The 17,842-nt window shown below is 39.2% G+C and overlaps 3 protein-coding genes across 7 annotated transcripts in view; 2 read left to right on the top strand and 1 right to left on the bottom strand.

Annotated features, from left to right (window-relative positions):
* akt3a (v-akt murine thymoma viral oncogene homolog 3a) overlaps nucleotides 1–11,667 on the top strand; it is a 61,266-nt gene extending 49,599 nt beyond the window's left edge. For all 4 annotated transcript variants that reach the window (XM_022205049.2, XM_022205048.2, XM_051959496.1 and 1 more), the window contains 4 exons: nucleotides 310–524; nucleotides 1,985–2,072; nucleotides 3,403–3,505; nucleotides 6,089–11,667. In XM_022205049.2, coding sequence (XP_022060741.1) covers nucleotides 310–524; nucleotides 1,985–2,072; nucleotides 3,403–3,505; nucleotides 6,089–6,174 — 492 coding nt within the window. In that variant the 3' untranslated portion in view covers nucleotides 6,175–11,667. The remainder of the gene's footprint in view (nucleotides 1–309; nucleotides 525–1,984; nucleotides 2,073–3,402; nucleotides 3,506–6,088) is intronic.
* The window catches only part of adss2 (adenylosuccinate synthase 2), a 238,197-nt gene that overhangs the window by 161,363 nt on the left and 58,992 nt on the right, over nucleotides 1–17,842 (top strand). The window lies entirely within an intron of this gene.
* Nucleotides 1–17,842, bottom strand: part of sdccag8 (SHH signaling and ciliogenesis regulator sdccag8) — a 93,241-nt gene that overhangs the window by 24,757 nt on the left and 50,642 nt on the right. The window contains exons 17-18 of one of the 2 annotated variants that reach the window (XM_022205046.2): nucleotides 12,883–13,009; nucleotides 11,223–12,560 (exon numbers count right to left, since the gene is read on the bottom strand). In XM_022205046.2, coding sequence (XP_022060738.1) covers nucleotides 12,537–12,560; nucleotides 12,883–13,009 — 151 coding nt within the window. In that variant the 3' untranslated portion in view covers nucleotides 11,223–12,536. Of the gene's footprint in view, nucleotides 1–11,222; nucleotides 12,561–12,882; nucleotides 13,010–17,842 lie in introns of those variants that run through there. The other variant, XM_022205045.2, reaches the window with a different exon arrangement.

The raw sequence follows: 17,842 nt of genomic DNA, 5'->3' as shown, positions 1-17,842 counted from the left end.
TTGCCTCTGTATGTGTGTGTCTGTGCGCTCAGAAAGGGGGGCCACCGTCTACAGTCTCAGCCCTTCTTATCCGTGCAGCCACGTCTATTCATCTCAGACAACTTTTACGGTTTTATTTATCCCTCCAGCATGATGGCATATTGACTGTCCATTCCCGCCTCATCTGTCTCCTCTCAAACACCGTGGGCACTCGGTCTTGTCCAATAAAATAAATGCAGATAAGCAGAATAAAACCAGATGTCCAATAAAACAAATGGCCCCATTTAAATAAGCAGAACTTGTGCATCTTTGTCTCTGTACTCTGCTCAGGTCCTGGAGGATAATGACTATGGTCGGGCGGTGGACTGGTGGGGTTTGGGCGTCGTGACGTACGAGATGATGTGCGGCCGACTGCCGTTCTACAACCAGGACCACGAGAAGCTGTTCGAGCTCATCCTCATGGAGGACATCAAGTTCCCGCGCACGCTGTCGGCCGATGCCAAGTCGCTGCTGTCTGGTCTGCTCATCAAAGACCCAAACAAACGGTGTGTGTCGAGCCTTAAACCCTTAACCCTTTGTGAAAACATCCCCAAATGTAGTCAGTATCAGCTCCACAGCTATGAGAACTGAACAACCTGAGCCTCCGTGGATGATAGACAGTTGGTAGAATTTTAAAACACAATAAATCTCCTTATCCTTACCACAAGGCCAGAGGGAGATTTTAAAAACTCCAGTAAAAATGTTTACTTGGGAGTAATATCACTGAAAATCAAAGAACAAATGCAGCCTCATAATAAAAAGTCAGTGGCTGATGCTGCTGAACCTGAACCATGCTCAAAGTGAGGGAAAAAAATATTGGAAGTTTCCATAATGTGGTTGAAATGTATACACATTTTTAACTACTAGAAGATTGAATCATCAAGATCCAAAAATGCAAACTTGTCTGACTTATCGTATTGACATTTAAAGTTAGATAGATAGATCGATAGATAGATAGATACTTTATTAATCCTGAGGGAAATTGTTCCACAGCTTACATACAACAAAAATAACAAAAAGACAAAACAAGCAGGTTAGTAACATTGAAGGTTAGTATGTACTCTTTAAAAACTTGCTGTACAATTGTATGAACACAACATTTCTAATTTTAAAATCTATAGAAATACTACTTTTATTAAAAGTCAGTAAACAGGGTGCTCACAGTCTGCCATATGGCGGTCATTTAAGAACAAGATACTGTGAAAATATGGACATAATCCTTTAGATGGAGCATTAAACTGTTACACCACCTCAACCTCACGTTGTGCACATCCATCTTAAGTGTCCTCCAGTAAACTTCACTCTAACTACCATATTTGATGCAACAGAATGAAACACAACAAAAATATTCCATCCATTTCAGTCACAGTACTCGGGGGTCTTTTAACTAAATGTGCCACACTGCGCACACTTTGAAACACGGCAGTGGTTGTGTTTTCATAGCAGATACAGCTTGGTCCCAGTACAGGAACCTCACAGAGGTAACAGGAAATGTAGATGTGGACAGATGTACCGTACAGACCAGAAAAATTGGCAAAGTGAGAAGCAAGGAGGAGGTTTTGTCTTTGATCCAAACATTTAAAATCATCTCTCGGTTGCTGCGTTGTGAACACACAGGGGAATTCATTTCAGTCGTTTTGCTAAAATTTAGCTTAAAATTAACACTACTTCTCACACACATACCTAAAGGATGGAATGAAAACTACGGCACATTGTCTCGTTTACTGCTGGTTCATTTATAAACATCAACTAAACCTTTATCAGTGATATAAACAAACATTACAGTCACTTTTTTGATAAATATGTCATGTTTTGTATATTCCTAAAGGGTTTTCATTCAGAGTGTTTTATTTTTTTATTTCTCTTTCGGCTAAATTTAGGCTTGATTACTTTCTGTTTAACTTCTGGCTTCGAATCGAGTTGGAAAATTCAGTCTAATAACATTTTCTCCTCGTCTCTTCCGTAGGCTCGGAGGAGGACCAGATGACGCTAAAGAAATAATGAGACACAGTTTCTTCTCTGGCGTCGACTGGCAGGACGTCTACGATAAAAAGGTACGTTTGTGTCGTCGTGTTCTTTTGTGCAGACTAATAAAGAACCACAGGATGGAGGAGAGTAAACCACAGCAACATATTTAGGTTATTTCAGTTAAAATTTGCACCACAGTTACATTTTTGTGCTGTTGTGATTATGCAATGAATTTGCATTTGTATTTCTGCAGTCAGTCCGCCTCTTTCATGCCTCACATACAAACAAGCAGCAGTGAGAACAGACAAGCAGCTGTGTAAAGTGCAGGGTATTATGGAGAAGGTGTGTGTTTGTATCCTGAGAGTCTATCAGTCAACACCTACAGCATGTCGCACAGACTCCCAGCCTCCTCGTAGGACTTACCTTCCTGGATCACATTTTACCAGATCTTCTGTTCTTCACGTCCTCGTTTTCTTGCCTGTTTTCCTTTCATTTCATTTTTTTGCTTTGCTTTTTTTTAAAAATATTCTTTTCCTCCCTTTCATCATTTCTCATGTCCTTCACATTCTCTTTTCCAAACCTATCTGCCTTTCCTTTCCTCTCCTTTCCTTTCTCTTCGCTCCTTTCCTTTCCTTTCCTCCCTCCTTTTATTTCATTTCCTCCTTTCTTTCATCCCTCCTTTCCCTTCCTTTCCTTTCTCTTCGCTCCTTTCCTTTCCTTTCCTCCCTTCTTTCCTTCCTTTCCTTTCCTCCTTCCCTTTCTTCCTTTCCTTTCCTTTCATCCCTCATTTCCTTTCCTTTCCTCCTTTCATTTCATTTCCTCCTTTCCTTTCCTCCTTTCAGTTCCTTTCATCCCTCACTTCCCTTCCTTTCCTTTCAACCTTTCATCTCTCATTTCCCTTCCTTTCCTTTCCCCCTTTCCTTCTTTCAGTTTCTTACCATTCCTTTCCTTTCCTCCCTAATTCCTTTCCTCCCTCCTTTCCTTTCCTCTTTTCCTTTCTGTCCTCTCCTCTCCTCCTTTCCTTTCCTCCCTTCTTTCCTTTCATTTCCTTCCATCCCTCATTTCCCTTCCTTTCCTTTCTTTTCCTCCTTTCCTTTCCTACCTAATTCCTTTCCTCCCTCCTTTCCTTTCCTCTTTTTCCTTTCCTTTCTCTCTTCTCCTCTCCTCTCCTTTCCTTTCCTTTCCTTTCATCCCTCTTTTCCTTCTTTCCTTTTCTTTCCTTCTGTCCTTTTTATAAACTATTCAAACACGCTGCCTCAGTCCCTTTCTTCTTCTGGCTTTCAACCGCATCAACTGTTGTGACGTCCAGAGGCTGCATGTCCTTCGAGCAGCTGCCTCCTAGTCTGAAACAGCAGCAGCTTTCATTGTTAGACTCACTGTACGATCTAATCTGATCTCTCTACATCTCTGTTCCAGCTCGTTCCTCCCTTCAAGCCTCAGGTGACGTCAGAAACAGACACCAGGTACTTTGACGAGGAGTTCACAGCTCAGACCATCACAATCACTCCACCAGAGAAATGTAAGTCTTTTTTCACAAACATACCGTCATTTAAACTCGGCAAAACTTGCTTCCATTTTATTTTATTTTTTTTACATATATTCAAATAATTTTAGTGAAGAAAAAGTACAGCAAAGCATACGTGTTTACCGAATGTTATGGAGTTCAGTGTTATAATTCTCAGTCACCTTCTCTGCTTCTTCACGTGAGACATTTACATTTGAATCAACTAGAAGAAGAAACACTCAAAAAGTGCTGTTGTTCGCTGTACAAGTCTGTCTGTGTTAGTCCTCCGGCCACATGCAGCTTTTCACAGGCTTCTGAGATAAAGATACCACTTTCAAAATGTTCAGCACTGAATTATGCATGAGTAGAACCGACGTGTTTCTCTGCGCTAATGTGAGGTTCCACTTGTTTTGTAGGTCACACGTCGGTTAGTTAGCAGGAGATTGGCACATCAGAAGCAGACTAGTTAATTGAGTTGTGTTCTGTTTAACGCTCTGAGCCCCAGAACCCGCCAGCAGGTTTGAAAGGAATGCTATCTTTAAAAAAAAAAATTGCCAAATTTACACCATTTATCAGAGCCAGGAATTATAAAAACAGAAAGAACCGTTGGATTTTTTAACTTTGCAGCAATCCGTTAACTACTCATCTGTGACGTGTCTTTCGGTCTGGAAAACGATCCAAATCTAAGCCTGAAATCAAAATATGTTTGTGAAATTTTAGCTTGATGTATTAAATACTTTCTGAGATAGAATTTTTTTTTAAAATAAATGCCCATCGACCCACCAAAATTTTCGCACATAGAAATTTGAAGCAACGTTTGAACGACAACATCTCAGGAACTATTAAAGAAAAAAAAATGAAACTTTCACCGTTATTTCTCATCATATCATTGATTCCGAATCTGAGATATTGTAAATGAAAGAGTCTCTGAAATATTGAAATATGGAAAAATCATGACATATAGTTGCATGTCAAAACAAAGCACAGGGAATACTTTTAATGTGAAATACTTTGTTACACGAAATGAAAACAAATTTTTGTAGAATTTTTATAACTGATTGAGCAGGTATGACAAATTGTACCACAAAAAGAAAGCTATTGGGAGAATCCAAGCAGAGAGTTCTGGAGTTTCAAAATGGTTCTTCAAATATAACTAAGAAAATATTTATTATGGGCATATTGTTGATTTTTGGACCCCACTTTGCAGGCTGGAGAAACACATAAACTGTTTCCTATTATACTTACTGGAAAATAATTACCACTAATGTCTTGCTCAAGTAAGTACATCAGATTACCATTAAATATATGTAGAGTTCATTTGCAAAAACAGGTAAGTCCTTTTTCAGAAAACTCATGTTTTTATTGTTTACTTGAGATAAAAATAATAATAATAATAATAACACTAATAATTTATTTTTTCTCTATTTTGTCATGCATTTTTTAACTTCAGATTGATTGATATTATCTCAAGTAAACAATAAAAAAAAAGTTTTCTGAAAATTTATCAAAACGGAGATATCTGTTTTTGCAAATGAACTCTTCATATATCGAGGTATGACGATGTCCCATGAGAATAATCCCAATATTCCAACAGATCGATGTATTTGGTCGCGGTTATTATACTGATGTCCACTGAGGTTTCAAAGTGGATCTCCAAGTATAACTCAGAAATATTTCATTTCAATGTGGGCATTTTTTTTCCCCGTATCCCACTTTGTAGACAGAGTCCTTGCTTTGGAGGAGACTAGGACTTAGGATCCTCAGTTTCAGTCATCAGAGACGGTGGAGCAGAAAGCCTTCGATGATCAGAGATGGAAAAACCCAGTAGTGACTCAGCTGTCAAAAATTCAGGGACTTTCCAGCTGGAATGAGAACTAAAGTGGGCGCTTAGAAAATGTTTTCCACGTGGATTCAAGGTTTCAATTTTAAAAGAAATTCAACATCTCTTCCTTTCTTTTTTTTATAGATTTATGACATAATGGTGGCACTCTGCACAAAAGACAATTTAGAGTTGTCTCTACTTTTAGCCATCATTGCATTGAAGTGCATGATTTTATATTACAGTAAAAAATGAGCCCACAGTGAATAAAAATTGCCCAAAACCGCTTGGAGGTCAGAGGGTTAAATCTAAAGAATAAAAAAAAAAACCTCTCAGACATTTAATTTCTGTAATGATGAAATGTGTGTTGAGATGATAAATCAACCTGGCAGTTCCTGTTTAATCCCTGCATCAGTTAAATGTAAGATTTTGTGTAATCTTAGATATTTGTTATGAAAGTTGTTGTATTTATAACATTTATAACTGTGACTGGATTAAAGTGTGGATTCATGTGTGTTCAGTAATTTTCCATGAAGCGCTGAGGAACCAAAGTCTAACACAAGGGATGACAGGGATAACACATGCCAGTTGTGTGACTTATGCTGATGTTCCTGTTTGAAAGCTGCTCTGTTTCTCGCCTTTGTCACACAAAACTTTGCTTTGACTTGAGAGACGACTGAGTGCTAATTTGGAGAAGTCAGGACTCCACTAAAGAACTTTTCTGACAATATTCAAACGTCTTTATTTACCTCTGAATTCATATTTTTCTTTTTTTTTAGTCGATGAGGACGGGATGGACTGTCTGGACAACGAGAGAAGACCGCACTTCCCACAGTTCTCGTACTCAGCCAGCGGGCGGGAATGAACTGTCCATCACAGTGACATCATCACAGCTGGTCTCTGAGGTCATCAGTGTGGGACAGAAAAAGACCCACAGCTTCGAACCGACTCAGAACGACCCCGACTCGAAGGACTTTGCTCTCCTAGTTCTCTCTTTTTCACCTCTCCAGTCAGCTTCTCTGTTTCCGTTCTCTTAGTGAATCCCGTCTTAGAGAAAACCTTCAGGCGAAATTCCCGTCTAATCCTGCACTGCAACCCCAGGTGATCCGAGCTGTGATGTAACGACCCTTTAATGACAGGAGCGTCACCGGTGGCCTGCTGTGCTTTGACATGTGTCGGTGCTGCCAAACCCCACAAAACCTCTGACGATGAAGTTAGACGACAGCCGGTGTGTTTTTAAGGAGACGTTTTTGTAGCTTCTTATCTGTACGACGGAGATACAGCATTTTAAGTCATTCAAACTGCCACTACCGGTTGTATCTCAGGCTTTTTGCAGATACTCAGACACTGATATCAGATCCTCAGTTAAGTAATCCTGGGATTGATTGAGGCTGCCTGGCAGTGAGTGAGCAGAATCCTTCACACCTCATGTTTGTCGAGCAGGATTTGACTCAGGTTTTGCTCAGTGCAAGTCATTCTCGTTGTTGCTGCTATTTCAACTACTACAACAACTACTACTACAGGTACTCTCGCTACTATTATCCTACTACTGCTACTCCTACAATCCGGTGCTACTCTACTAGCTAAATGCTGCTGATCATTATGCAGGCGCCAGCAAAACATCAGCCACCTGTGTTAACATCTATGCTTGCACAGCTGCAGAACAGCTGCTGCTCCTAATGTACAGCTATTACACATCAACTCTGTAGATTACGGTAATGAGAGCATGACATGTTTGTGCGTTTACGTGTGTGCGTGTGAGAGCGTGCAAGGTCCAGTTGTGGGTTTGTGTTTCAGAACGCACCTCAAAGCACAGCAGTTCAGAAGGATGAAGCCCCCAAACATGAGCTTTACTACAATGCCCACAATGCAGTGCAAGGTAGTCGATGACACATATTAACACGGAGGTGAAAACGAGAGGAAAGCAGCTGGTTTGAATGTTTCCCCATGATATTTTTTATTTTTATTTCCAGTCCCTCTGAGTTTAAATTTCTTCTATCCCAAAAGGGAAAAGGAAACGGTACTTTGTTTCAGTGTTGGAAAGCTTTACTGTGACATTTCGTCATCACGGCTTTGGGATCCACACAGCTGTACCTCTCTGTCTCTGCAGGAAAAAGAGAAACTGCAGCAGCAACAGATTTCACCACAGAGTGAAAAAGAGAAAGTCCAGGACGGCAGGGAGGGCACTGTGAGAGCGTACAGGTGAAAAGAAAGATATGTAATGTTTATAATGTGATTATTTATGACGCAGTGAGGTGACAGCTGATCTCCTGCCAGCTTCTAATGAAGGATTGTGAGGAGGTATACATCAAGAGTTATGGGTTTACAAGAATCACAGCAATGGCTATTATATATGTTCTATTTATTGTTCTACTCATTGGTTTTATATTTAACTTTTTCTATTGTTATTACATTATTCTAGAAAAAAAATATATTGTTATTTCTTAGGGCTGAGAGGAAAAAAATGCACCTCAAGAAACAAAAATGGCTGAAGAATGTAGGAGGGAAAGCGGATTTAGCCTTCCTGCTCCATCGTTTAATTTAATGATGTTTTTGTGTTGTTTTGTGACCAAAATATGACGGGTGAGAGGTGGCAGGACGCGTTAAAGACAGAGGATGGAAGTGTGGGACAAAGACAGAGACCCAGGAAGTTTTTATTTATATAAACTTCAGGCATTCAGTGTGAAGATTTGCTTTCCAAGAGGAGTGAACTGTGAAGCAAGATTATTAGAACAGCAAGTAAGCCACAGATTTACATTGCTTTGGATAAAAGTGTTCGCGACATCAAACTGTAGATTTCAATGTCACAAAGGCTGCTCTCTCTTAACCTGCTAGATCACCATGGTAACTGAAGCGCTTCCCTTTTTCTGACCGGATTCTATATGAGTAATGTTGAGAATGCAGTATATCTGCAAACTTATTGAGCTGAATGTTAGTAATTTTACTGAGTGGAGTTGTGCGGTTACAGTAGCACACGTTAGCAGGAATTTTTGGGCAGAATATCCCACCAAACCGTCAGTCGGCGCTCCGAGTCAGAGCAAACAACAGACAACAAAATAACATCCAGAACATTCATCTGGACGTCTGTCGTCACTTCTTCTGTGACGACTGACGGGGAAATTCTGGGTTATTCCAACTGAAAATGAGTCTTTGTGGCTCCAAAATCAGCTAAACAAGCCTCAAAACAGCCCTGCGAAGCTAATTTAGCCGTAACGTGTAACAAATCTAACATGTGGTTGGATGTACAATGGGCAAATTCTGAGATAATCCAATTAAAAATGTATTTTTGTGGCTCCAAAGTCAGTCATGTATAAACATGTTTATGTTTACTACTAAAACCATTTCAGATTGTTGATATTACAGCTAATAGATTTAGCTGAGTACATCAATCAGTCATTAATCTTAAGCTTTGATTTGGCTTAAGATAATTTCCACGTATCCTTCATTATGGGACGATGTCAGACCTAAATGCACTCTTTAGCTATCATATTTAAATGAGTTAAGAGTTTTAATGTGCCGCTGTCGTGTTAAATATAAGCAGCTGCATGAAGACAGTACTGAGTAGTAAATATACTACATATATATAATTAACTATTTTCTAACATTCCTTTCTTGCCTCATTGCATCAACAGCACCTTTTACTGTAATTTACTCTGCAATATAACAACCTGTTCCTCTTGACTGAAGTAGAAATCAATCAAAAACTTTGTCAGCAACTCGCACAAAGAAAGCCTGGCTAAGTTGCTTCATAGTTCACCCCTCTGACTGGATACTGACACAGATGTTCCTCCTGTTTAATCTTATCACAGCTGTGTGATGGTGAAGGCAGAGTTCAGAGAGGAAGGTGAAGCGGAAGTTGAGCAGAAAGAAAACGGCACAAAAGTCTGAATGTGAGGCGTTGAGGAAAGGAAGAGACTCAAAGCTGAGCTGTAAGTGCTACTGTTTAACGTAAGTGTTGTCGCGAAAAGAGGCCAAAGAGTGTTCGGATCAGAGACGTCGTCTAAGGTCAGTCGACGTTTTCCTGTCGGTTCTTTGGATGTTTAGATGAGAAAATACATTTTCCCTCCACGTCAGAGTCGGGTCCCTCCGCTGTGTTTGAGGCGTGCTGTCACCTCTCCTGTCAGGACTTTGTTTGTTTGCGGTTGTTTCATCGTCATGTCTTCCAGTCTAGCCAACAAGATTTAAAATCCCCTCGATTTCTCTGTCTTCAAACGCCGGGTACGCCTTATGGTTTAGCTCAGAACAAGTCAAAAAGAAAAACTTTGACATCCAGCACTTCTGAGTCAAAAACAGAAACAAATCACCAGATGTGAGGTAGTAAATTTTTAAAAAAATGTTCAATCTCAACTACATTAAAACAAACAAACGTTTTCATAGTGTGGAAAAAAATCACCTTCAGTATCTGGCTGACAGATTAAAGAGTACCGGGGGATGTGCTCTTATTAGGCATAGCAAATTGTATTCCAGTATATTTATTTGAATGTTTTTATTATCATCATTGATGGATAACTTGAATTTATTTTCTATTTATTTGATGTCATTTTGTTTTGGTGTTTAGCAGTAAAGGGGCTGTAGTCGTGTTTCAACACTGTTCTAAAAATAAAAAGCCCCCAGTTTTTCTTTTCCTTTACAGATATCCCTTATACGACACATTACCTGTTTTCCCGCTGCTCTTAAGTCCATATGCTTTACTGTTGCACATCCATTAAACTGCTACTAGCTAGCAAAGGCGCTTTATGGCAGAAAGTATAAAAGGATGGCGCTGGCCTGCATGCTGTAGTCCCCCTCTGTCCGCACAACCAGTCCTGAGTCAAAGTGGCACTCAGAACTCTTATGAAAAATACTTCTCTGTGATCGATTGAGCCTGTCTGGCAGCGCCCAAGCAGTTCAAAATGAGTACAGATCCCACCCAGCTGGCACCCTCGACAAGCTCAAGCAAACACTCCCAAGTATTTGGAAGGATTTCAGCTCTGATTTGACCCAGGTCTGCGAGCGACTGAGGAGTTCTAGCTGTATGTGCACGCTGAACGCCAGAATCATTAGAAACCAGAGTTCATGAAGTACCGCTTTGTAGCTTTGGCCACAGCACTTTCATACCCATCACTTTTTATATGATTCAGAGGAGTCTGATTCAGCCCTGCTTTAAAGGAAGATTTTTAGCTTTTCTTTTTTTATGTTTTTAAGAAAATGTGGATTTTTAAAGCACATCTCCCCTCCATGTTTTGATGTTGCTCTGATGTCCAGCGTTGGCAAAATCCTGGACCAAGCGTCCCACGTGCACTGGAATTTTTAGGAAGTTGATCAGTGTTTCTAAACTAAAACGTTTGTAAGAATCCACTGATCCCATGTTGTCCCTGAAGAGTTTCCCTCCACACATCCACGTTCATGTCGTGGCAGCAACAATGTCAGAAAGGTGATTTTAGGATCAAAGTGTTCTCCGGTGAAGCTTAGTAATCCTCCTCATCAGTGTGGGCTTTAGCTCAAAGAATCAGTTGTGAACACGCGTCTCACCAAACTGAGGTTCAGTTTGAGCCTCCTCACAGCTTTACTGGTGCCCCAAACATACTCGACGGTATGTGAGATCTCCGATGCTGCTCTGACGGCGTTCACTCCTAAAGCTGCTGCTGTTTGTACTGTACATCTATCACACAACAGATCTGACTCCAATAGTGTTTCAGCATCATGTAAAAATTCTTTCAAAGACCTCAGCTGCTCCGTATTGATCTCGTCCGTTGTTAATGAACCGACAACTTCAGCCAAAAATCACAAACGGCACTGCGCCTAGCGTCTAATGCAGATAATAAGTGAACGGCTCAAGTGTTTGGAATGATCTCTGAAAGTATTTGACCTCATGTCTGCGGCGGATTCCCCCCCCTCTCTTCTCTCTACGGTACTAGTCTACTATCATCATGATTATTAACATAAACAAGCATGAGATGCATTTATTTATAAACAGCAAACAAAAAAAACAGCAAACGTGCAAATATTACAAAGTATAACTGGGTTTTAACGCCGCGTCCGTCTACTGTAGCTCTACAGTTGTGTGAGACATGTTTCCCCGACGTGTCGGAGGAGCAGAGGCCGTGTTGACTCTGAGACAGTGTCGGGAAACTCAGCGGATCCAGAAAGATTCACAGAAAAGCAGATCAAACAGGCTTTTTCTGTCTTCATGCTGTCAGGATGCAGTGCTGTTGGCCAGTGAGGCCGCGAGGATGTGAAAACAACAATTACCATCAACATGAAGCTGTTTTTTTACACTGTACATCCTTAGTATTTTTACACATAAAATGTATATGATAGGGATGCACATTATTTTCCTTCTTACAGACAGCTTCAATAAAGCACTATGTCAATCTGCTGCCACCGTGTCGACTCTCTGTTCGCTTTAGAACCGTCTGAACTCTCAGCTCACATTAAGGGTTCAAAAATTAAACAAGAAGGCAGAAATATTCTTCAGAGTTTTTCCTGTAAAAACACATGAAATAAGGTGAGGCTCAGGCAGCGTGTTACATGACTGCAGGGTCTGAGCACCGACGCTCGCTTTCCTCACAAACTTTCTATCGACCAGCTGTCAAGGAAAGGTAATAAAAAGAAAGATAATACAGAAACTTACTGCTTGAAAATTAGTAAGAAAATAGTCATTGTTCCAAAAGTTCATATTGGTGCATCAGATGTTTTATGTATTAATGTAAAAAAAAATTATGAAGGTATAAAAAAGAAAATCCTGACACAGCATTCTAACAAGTCAACACATCAACAATTGTACCACATTTAAGATAAAAAGTGTAAACATTTAAATGTAGGGGTCAACTGATTATTTTCACCTCCGATAATCAGTTATTTTTTAAAAAGTGACTCGCAATGAAATTCTGAAAAATAATCTACTTTGACTCTGATGCTGATGCTCTGATTGGTTGGAAGTAACCGCCTGTCAACACTGAGGGATAAATGTTGAAAAATCCCCTTAATTATGCACCAAAGTTTGGCACTGGAGTTTGAGATGTTCTCGATTTTGACCTCAAGCTTTTCATTTTTACTTCAAATTCTAAATCAGTCTCCTCGATTTCTAATAAAACAAATCAGTTAAACACTACATCCACACAAAAATGTCCTCGTCTCCCTGAGCAAAGTCCTCGATACGAAACCATAAATAAGAGTTTGTGTTCTGTGTAACGAAACGTCCGGATCCACAGGATGAAGCGGAGCAAACGGTCCGGACAGACTCGCTCATGTGGACAAAGTGTTCGGCAGCTAGAAAGACAAACACACGGCGTTTAGTGAGAACTGTACGTCTGATAGTGAATCACAGCAGAATACAGACAACATGTTTTCCAGTAGAAATCCGGAACCAGACAGAATCATTAGTCATGAAGGGACAAATGTCTCCTCGCTGGTTTTATTTTAGTAAACTGACAACTAGAACGTGCTCCTGGCGAGAAAAGACGCGACCGCAGATTCATTTAGTAGCAGAGCAGTGAGTCACGTCGGTGTGTGTGTGTGTGTGTGTGTGTGTGTGTGTGTGTGTGTGTGTGTGTGTGTGTGTGTGTGTGTGTGTGTGTGTGTGTTTTAGTACCTCTGTGCGTAGGTTCTGCATCTCCTCGCTGAGTGTGTTTCTCTCCTGCATCAGCTGGTTCTGTTTGACCAGCAGCTCACACACCTGCTGGGCGCTGCTCTGACAGTGACGGTCCAACTGCTGCAGCCTGAAACACACACAGTGTTGACTGAAAGTGTGCAAGAGGAACATACCCTCCTGGCTAATATGAAACCAAATGTTGTAAATATTGAAAGAGAGCTGGATCCACAAAGAGCTTTTAATATCACTGGACTTTTGTGTTGATCGAGCATTCAACAGTGTTTGCGCGGATATGACGGCGGTGTAAGTTTTTACACCGAGAGGGCAGACAAGGACGCCGAGCAGGCGCCTGGAAAAACATGAAAGAGTGGATATTTGGTCAGATGCGACTCATCCATGCTGTGTTTCTCAGTGGTGGAACACGAAAAACTGTAACAAGTAGCCCCTGAAAACAGCACAATGAACAATGTATGAACGTCTCTGCTACAGCACAATAGATTTTTACTACAAAATAATAATAATAATAAAAGTTGATTGGAGGCATCAAAACCATCACCTTGGTGCAGTGTCAACGACGTCATATATAAGAAATGTCCTTATTTTTGAAAGAAAACTGTTTTTTTTTTAACGAAGATAACATTAAATGAATCAGTCCAGACATTGTTAATGTGGTGAATGACTACTGGAGCTGGAAACGGAATGTTTACATAGGGGTACAGAGGAACATTTCCAGCAAACCATCTGTTAGGTAGAATATACCATCAGATCAACCTTTTAGGTCTACATTGGAAGAGTTTACAGTAGAATATTACTCCAAACCATCCTTTAGCTCTACACTGAAGGTGGAATACTCCTTTACACCAAGATTTTTTTGGTCTACATTGAAGGATTTTTGGCGGAATATTCCTTTGAACAAACTTTTAAGTTCATGTTCAAGGATGTTGGGTGGAATACACCATCAGATCAACCTCCAGGGTCTACAGTAGTGAATTTTAGGTGGAATATACCATTAAACTCACATTTTAGGTCTACATTGGAGGATATTAGGTGGAATTTTCTTCCAAACCGTCTTTTAATCTACATGTAAGGATGTTGAGGATGGTATATTCTTCCTAACCAGGTGGAATATTCCTCCATAACTTTTTTGGTCTACATTGAAGGATTTTTTTCTAAACTACCCTTTCGGGTCTATATTTGAGGTTTTAGGTGGAATATTCCTTTTAATCAGCCCTCAGGTCTCTTTGAGGATTTTAATGGAATACTCGATTAAACCAACATTTTAGGTGCATGTCCAGGGATTTAAGGTGGAATGTTCCTTTAAGTTCGATGTGTGAGGACCTTGTAGGTGGAATACTTCCTGAAACCAACCTTTTAGGTCAACATTCAAAGATTTAAGGTGGAATATTCCTTTAAACCAACATAAATTTCATGTTTTGATCATTATCAAGTGAGAAACCTCAATCCAGAATCCTCATAAAGACGTTTCAGATTTATGCTGCTGTTATTTGTTTAGTCCAGACTAAATGACAGAAATCCACAACTGTAATTTTATTTCAGGACTCGATTATTAAATGTCAAAACAATCCATGTGACCCTAAAAACTCAACAGCTTTACAAACTCTGAGATTAAACTCTCCACAAGGATCCAAAATAAGTTGGATTTCTACATGAGAGCTTTAGTTATTCTTCATCTACTTCCTGAAAAGTTTGGTCAATAAAAAAGACAAAAACTAATATTTTCAGCTGAACTAAAGACAGACTTTGTGATTTTTCTGCTCACATGCTGTTGTTGTAAACTTACTCCTTCTAATAAATAGCCTCCTAACCCCCTGGAAACCAGCGTTTGTTTGTTTTTGCTCCTCAGCGACTCTAGACAGCTGGTTGTAATGTCTTTTGAGTAACACGCCATACTATGACGTTTTTACAGTCAAGGTTCTACTATGGAACCAGTTTGACATGTTCAGGTGTTCTTTGTGTGAAAACTCAGAGATTTCAGGCATCAGAAGGTGGATTTCAACTTTCTTTGTTAACTTTCTGCTTCAAATTTAAACTAAATTTCCTTCACTAAGCCAGCCCTCTGGACTTCCAGTAAGCTGTGTTCCATTGGCTGTCCAGGTGGCTGCTTGGTGTCATCAGGAACACCTGAGCAGCTCAGTGTCTTCCTGCTTTATTGTCTGCAGTCAAACATTTCCTCTGCTTCTCTTCACTGGACCCGGGTTAGGCTCCGTTGCTTTAGTTTGTTCTTTAGGGCGTTGGCTTGAGCTTCCAGCAGTAAAATCCTCTTTAATGTATTTCTTGGTGGTGTTTTAGGTGCTTTTTTACTGATAGTTGTCTTGGTAAATGTGGTTCTTTAGCCACAGTTAGCACATGGTGCTAATGTGTGCAGTGATTAGTGGATTTGGTGCAGCTGAGTTGTGTCTTTATCTTGGCTGTAGTGAGTCTTTAGAGGTTTTTGGTCAGACACATTCTGTATTCTTGTTTGTGAACCAACGTTGGTTGTCCAGAAGGTAAGAGTTCCTGTCCTGATTCTCTGTTTAAAGAGCTTCTCTGGTAGGCTGCAGGAGACTTTAGCGTTTGGGTTGTGCTAGTTTGGTTTTTGTAGGGTTTCATTTGGATGACTATCTTGAGGCTTCTCCATGTGGTTTAGTGAGGTTTTCTGGAACAGTTCTACAAAGCAACCTGCAGCAGAAGAGACTTTGAGAGTTTTTAGGAAGTTCTGGAGACCAGACTTTAGAGCAGCAGAAACATTTGTCAGCAGTTTGAGCAGGAGAAGGTGAGCTTCAGAGTAGAAATGAGAAGGAAACCTTCTTGATCCGTGTGGTGAGGTCCTGTACCAAGAGTTTGAGCAGGTTGTGAAGCGTCTGTAGTTCTTTGTCTGAAAGCCAGAAGAGTCGACTCATTAAAGGAGAAAACGGGAGATATTGTTGGTTCTTCTGTTGCTCTGCAGTTTCCTTAGACTGAATATCAAGTTTTTTTAAATGATTTACCGTGTGAACCCAAGAAGACTTCAATAAACTCCTCCATCCCTGAACACGACATATTTTATTACCATGTTAAATCTTTTTTTAATAAGTTTGAGTTTTAATCATAGTTTTAGCATAATTTTTCTCTTTGCTTGTGTAGTTTTGTCATCTGTGTGAAAAGTGCTAAACAAATAAAGTTGAATTGATAAACTGAATAAGTGACTAACTCATGATTGTGACATCAGAAGTATTTTCATTGTGGTTTAAGGGTTTGTTTCATTTTCCAGGTTGGAGTTAAAATCTTAACAGAAAAAAGAAATAAACTACATTAAAAACAATAAAAAAGGAAAAAAATTTTAAAAAGAAAAAAAACATTAATAAAAAATAATTAAATTAAAAAAAAAAAAAAACAATTAAATAAGGAAAAGCATTTATTATTTTAAAAAGAAATTAAACATTAAACATTAAATTATAATAACAATGTTTAATTTGAAAATAGAAGACACAAAATCTAAGTATGAAATTAAATAACATTTTTAAACAAAATATTAAACATTAAAAATGAATATTTCAGAGAATTAAACATTTAAAAATCCAAAACATTTATTTTGATTATTAAACCTTAAGACAAACATTTAATTAAAAAATTTAATGTTTAATTAGAAAATTAAATCTTAAAGACAAAACTTTAAATAGGAATTAAACAGAAAATACAGTGAAGCATTTAAAAAGAAAATTAAACATTAAAGGTCGTAAAATTTAAAAAGAAAAACTTTAAAGATTTAATCTAAAAAATAAACATTGGGAAGAAAAGGAAATTTTTCAAACAAGCGGTTAAACATTTGAAAAAACAAACATTAAAAAGACAAAACATTTCAAAATCAAATCAGATATTATAAAAGAATAAAATGTGAGAAAAGCAAAACTAAACATTTAAGAATCAAACTAAAGACAAAACATTTGAAAAGACACCAGTTAGACTTTAGAAGATCAAATTAAACAGAAGAGATGATAAAACAATCAAAAAGAGCAAAACAGATAAAGGTCTTAAAGCGTTTTCTAGTCTGAAATGAAAACATCAAGTTGTTTCTTCAGACATTTCCTCTTTCTATGTTCTTGGTTTGATTGTGGACAGATTTACTAAGAACTCATTTCAGAAAACTGCTTTCCAGATAAAGTCTACTAGTAGTTGAAGGCATCGATCAACTAATGTTACCTTCTGATCTCCACAAACTTTACTGTTCAGTGAAGAGAATCAAAGTTTGTTCAGGATTTCTAAAGAACCACAGGTGAAGTTCTGAGAAGAACTCATGGATGGTCTAAATGTGAAATCAAGACTCATGGTCACAAGTTTTAAGGCTTCTGGTTAACCACAAAGTGCAAACTAACATGAGGACCGTACGGAGAAAACTTTTAAAACTTCAGCCCTCAGACTAGTCGAAAGGTTCAAAGTAACAGAGAACTGCTCAGGGAACTTAGAAAATATCAGTCCTTGGAGACTGTCTGAAGGTCAAACTAACGAGAAATCTACTGTGGGCTAGAAAATTTCAGCCCTCAGACTGTGAAAGCTCAGGTCCTGAGGACTCGGAGGTCTGGGAGCTTTGGAAAGTCTTGGAACTGAGGGTTCAACCCTCCAGCACAAAGCTGAAGTCCAACCTCCTGAGAAAAACGGTCGAGACGAGACTCGAGTTAAAAAAACCTCGAAAACGACAAAAAATCGATGATAAATGCACAAAAAAGAAGAATTAGTAATCTGAGTTAGTAGCTCAGGAGGATAGAGAGAGACTACCAAGTGGAAGTAGCAGGATCAAGTCTCCACACTGGATTTTTCTTTGTCTAAGTTTTTCAAAAATTTAAGAAGGGTCTGGTCTTGAACCAGCAACCTGCAGCTCCACAGGCAAACCCTTAACTCACTGAGCTACAGATCAGATAAAAGGAAATGAACTCGTCGTCCCTTTGACATCGTAGTTTCCAAGTGACCACATGGGTGGAGCCAA

This window comes from Acanthochromis polyacanthus, chromosome 15 (genome assembly GCF_021347895.1).
Source record: "Acanthochromis polyacanthus isolate Apoly-LR-REF ecotype Palm Island chromosome 15, KAUST_Apoly_ChrSc, whole genome shotgun sequence".
Lineage (NCBI taxonomy): Eukaryota > Metazoa > Chordata > Actinopteri > Pomacentridae > Acanthochromis > Acanthochromis polyacanthus.
The sequence above is the reverse complement of the archived record's forward strand: the minus strand, read 5'-3'. Positions and strand labels throughout refer to the sequence as shown.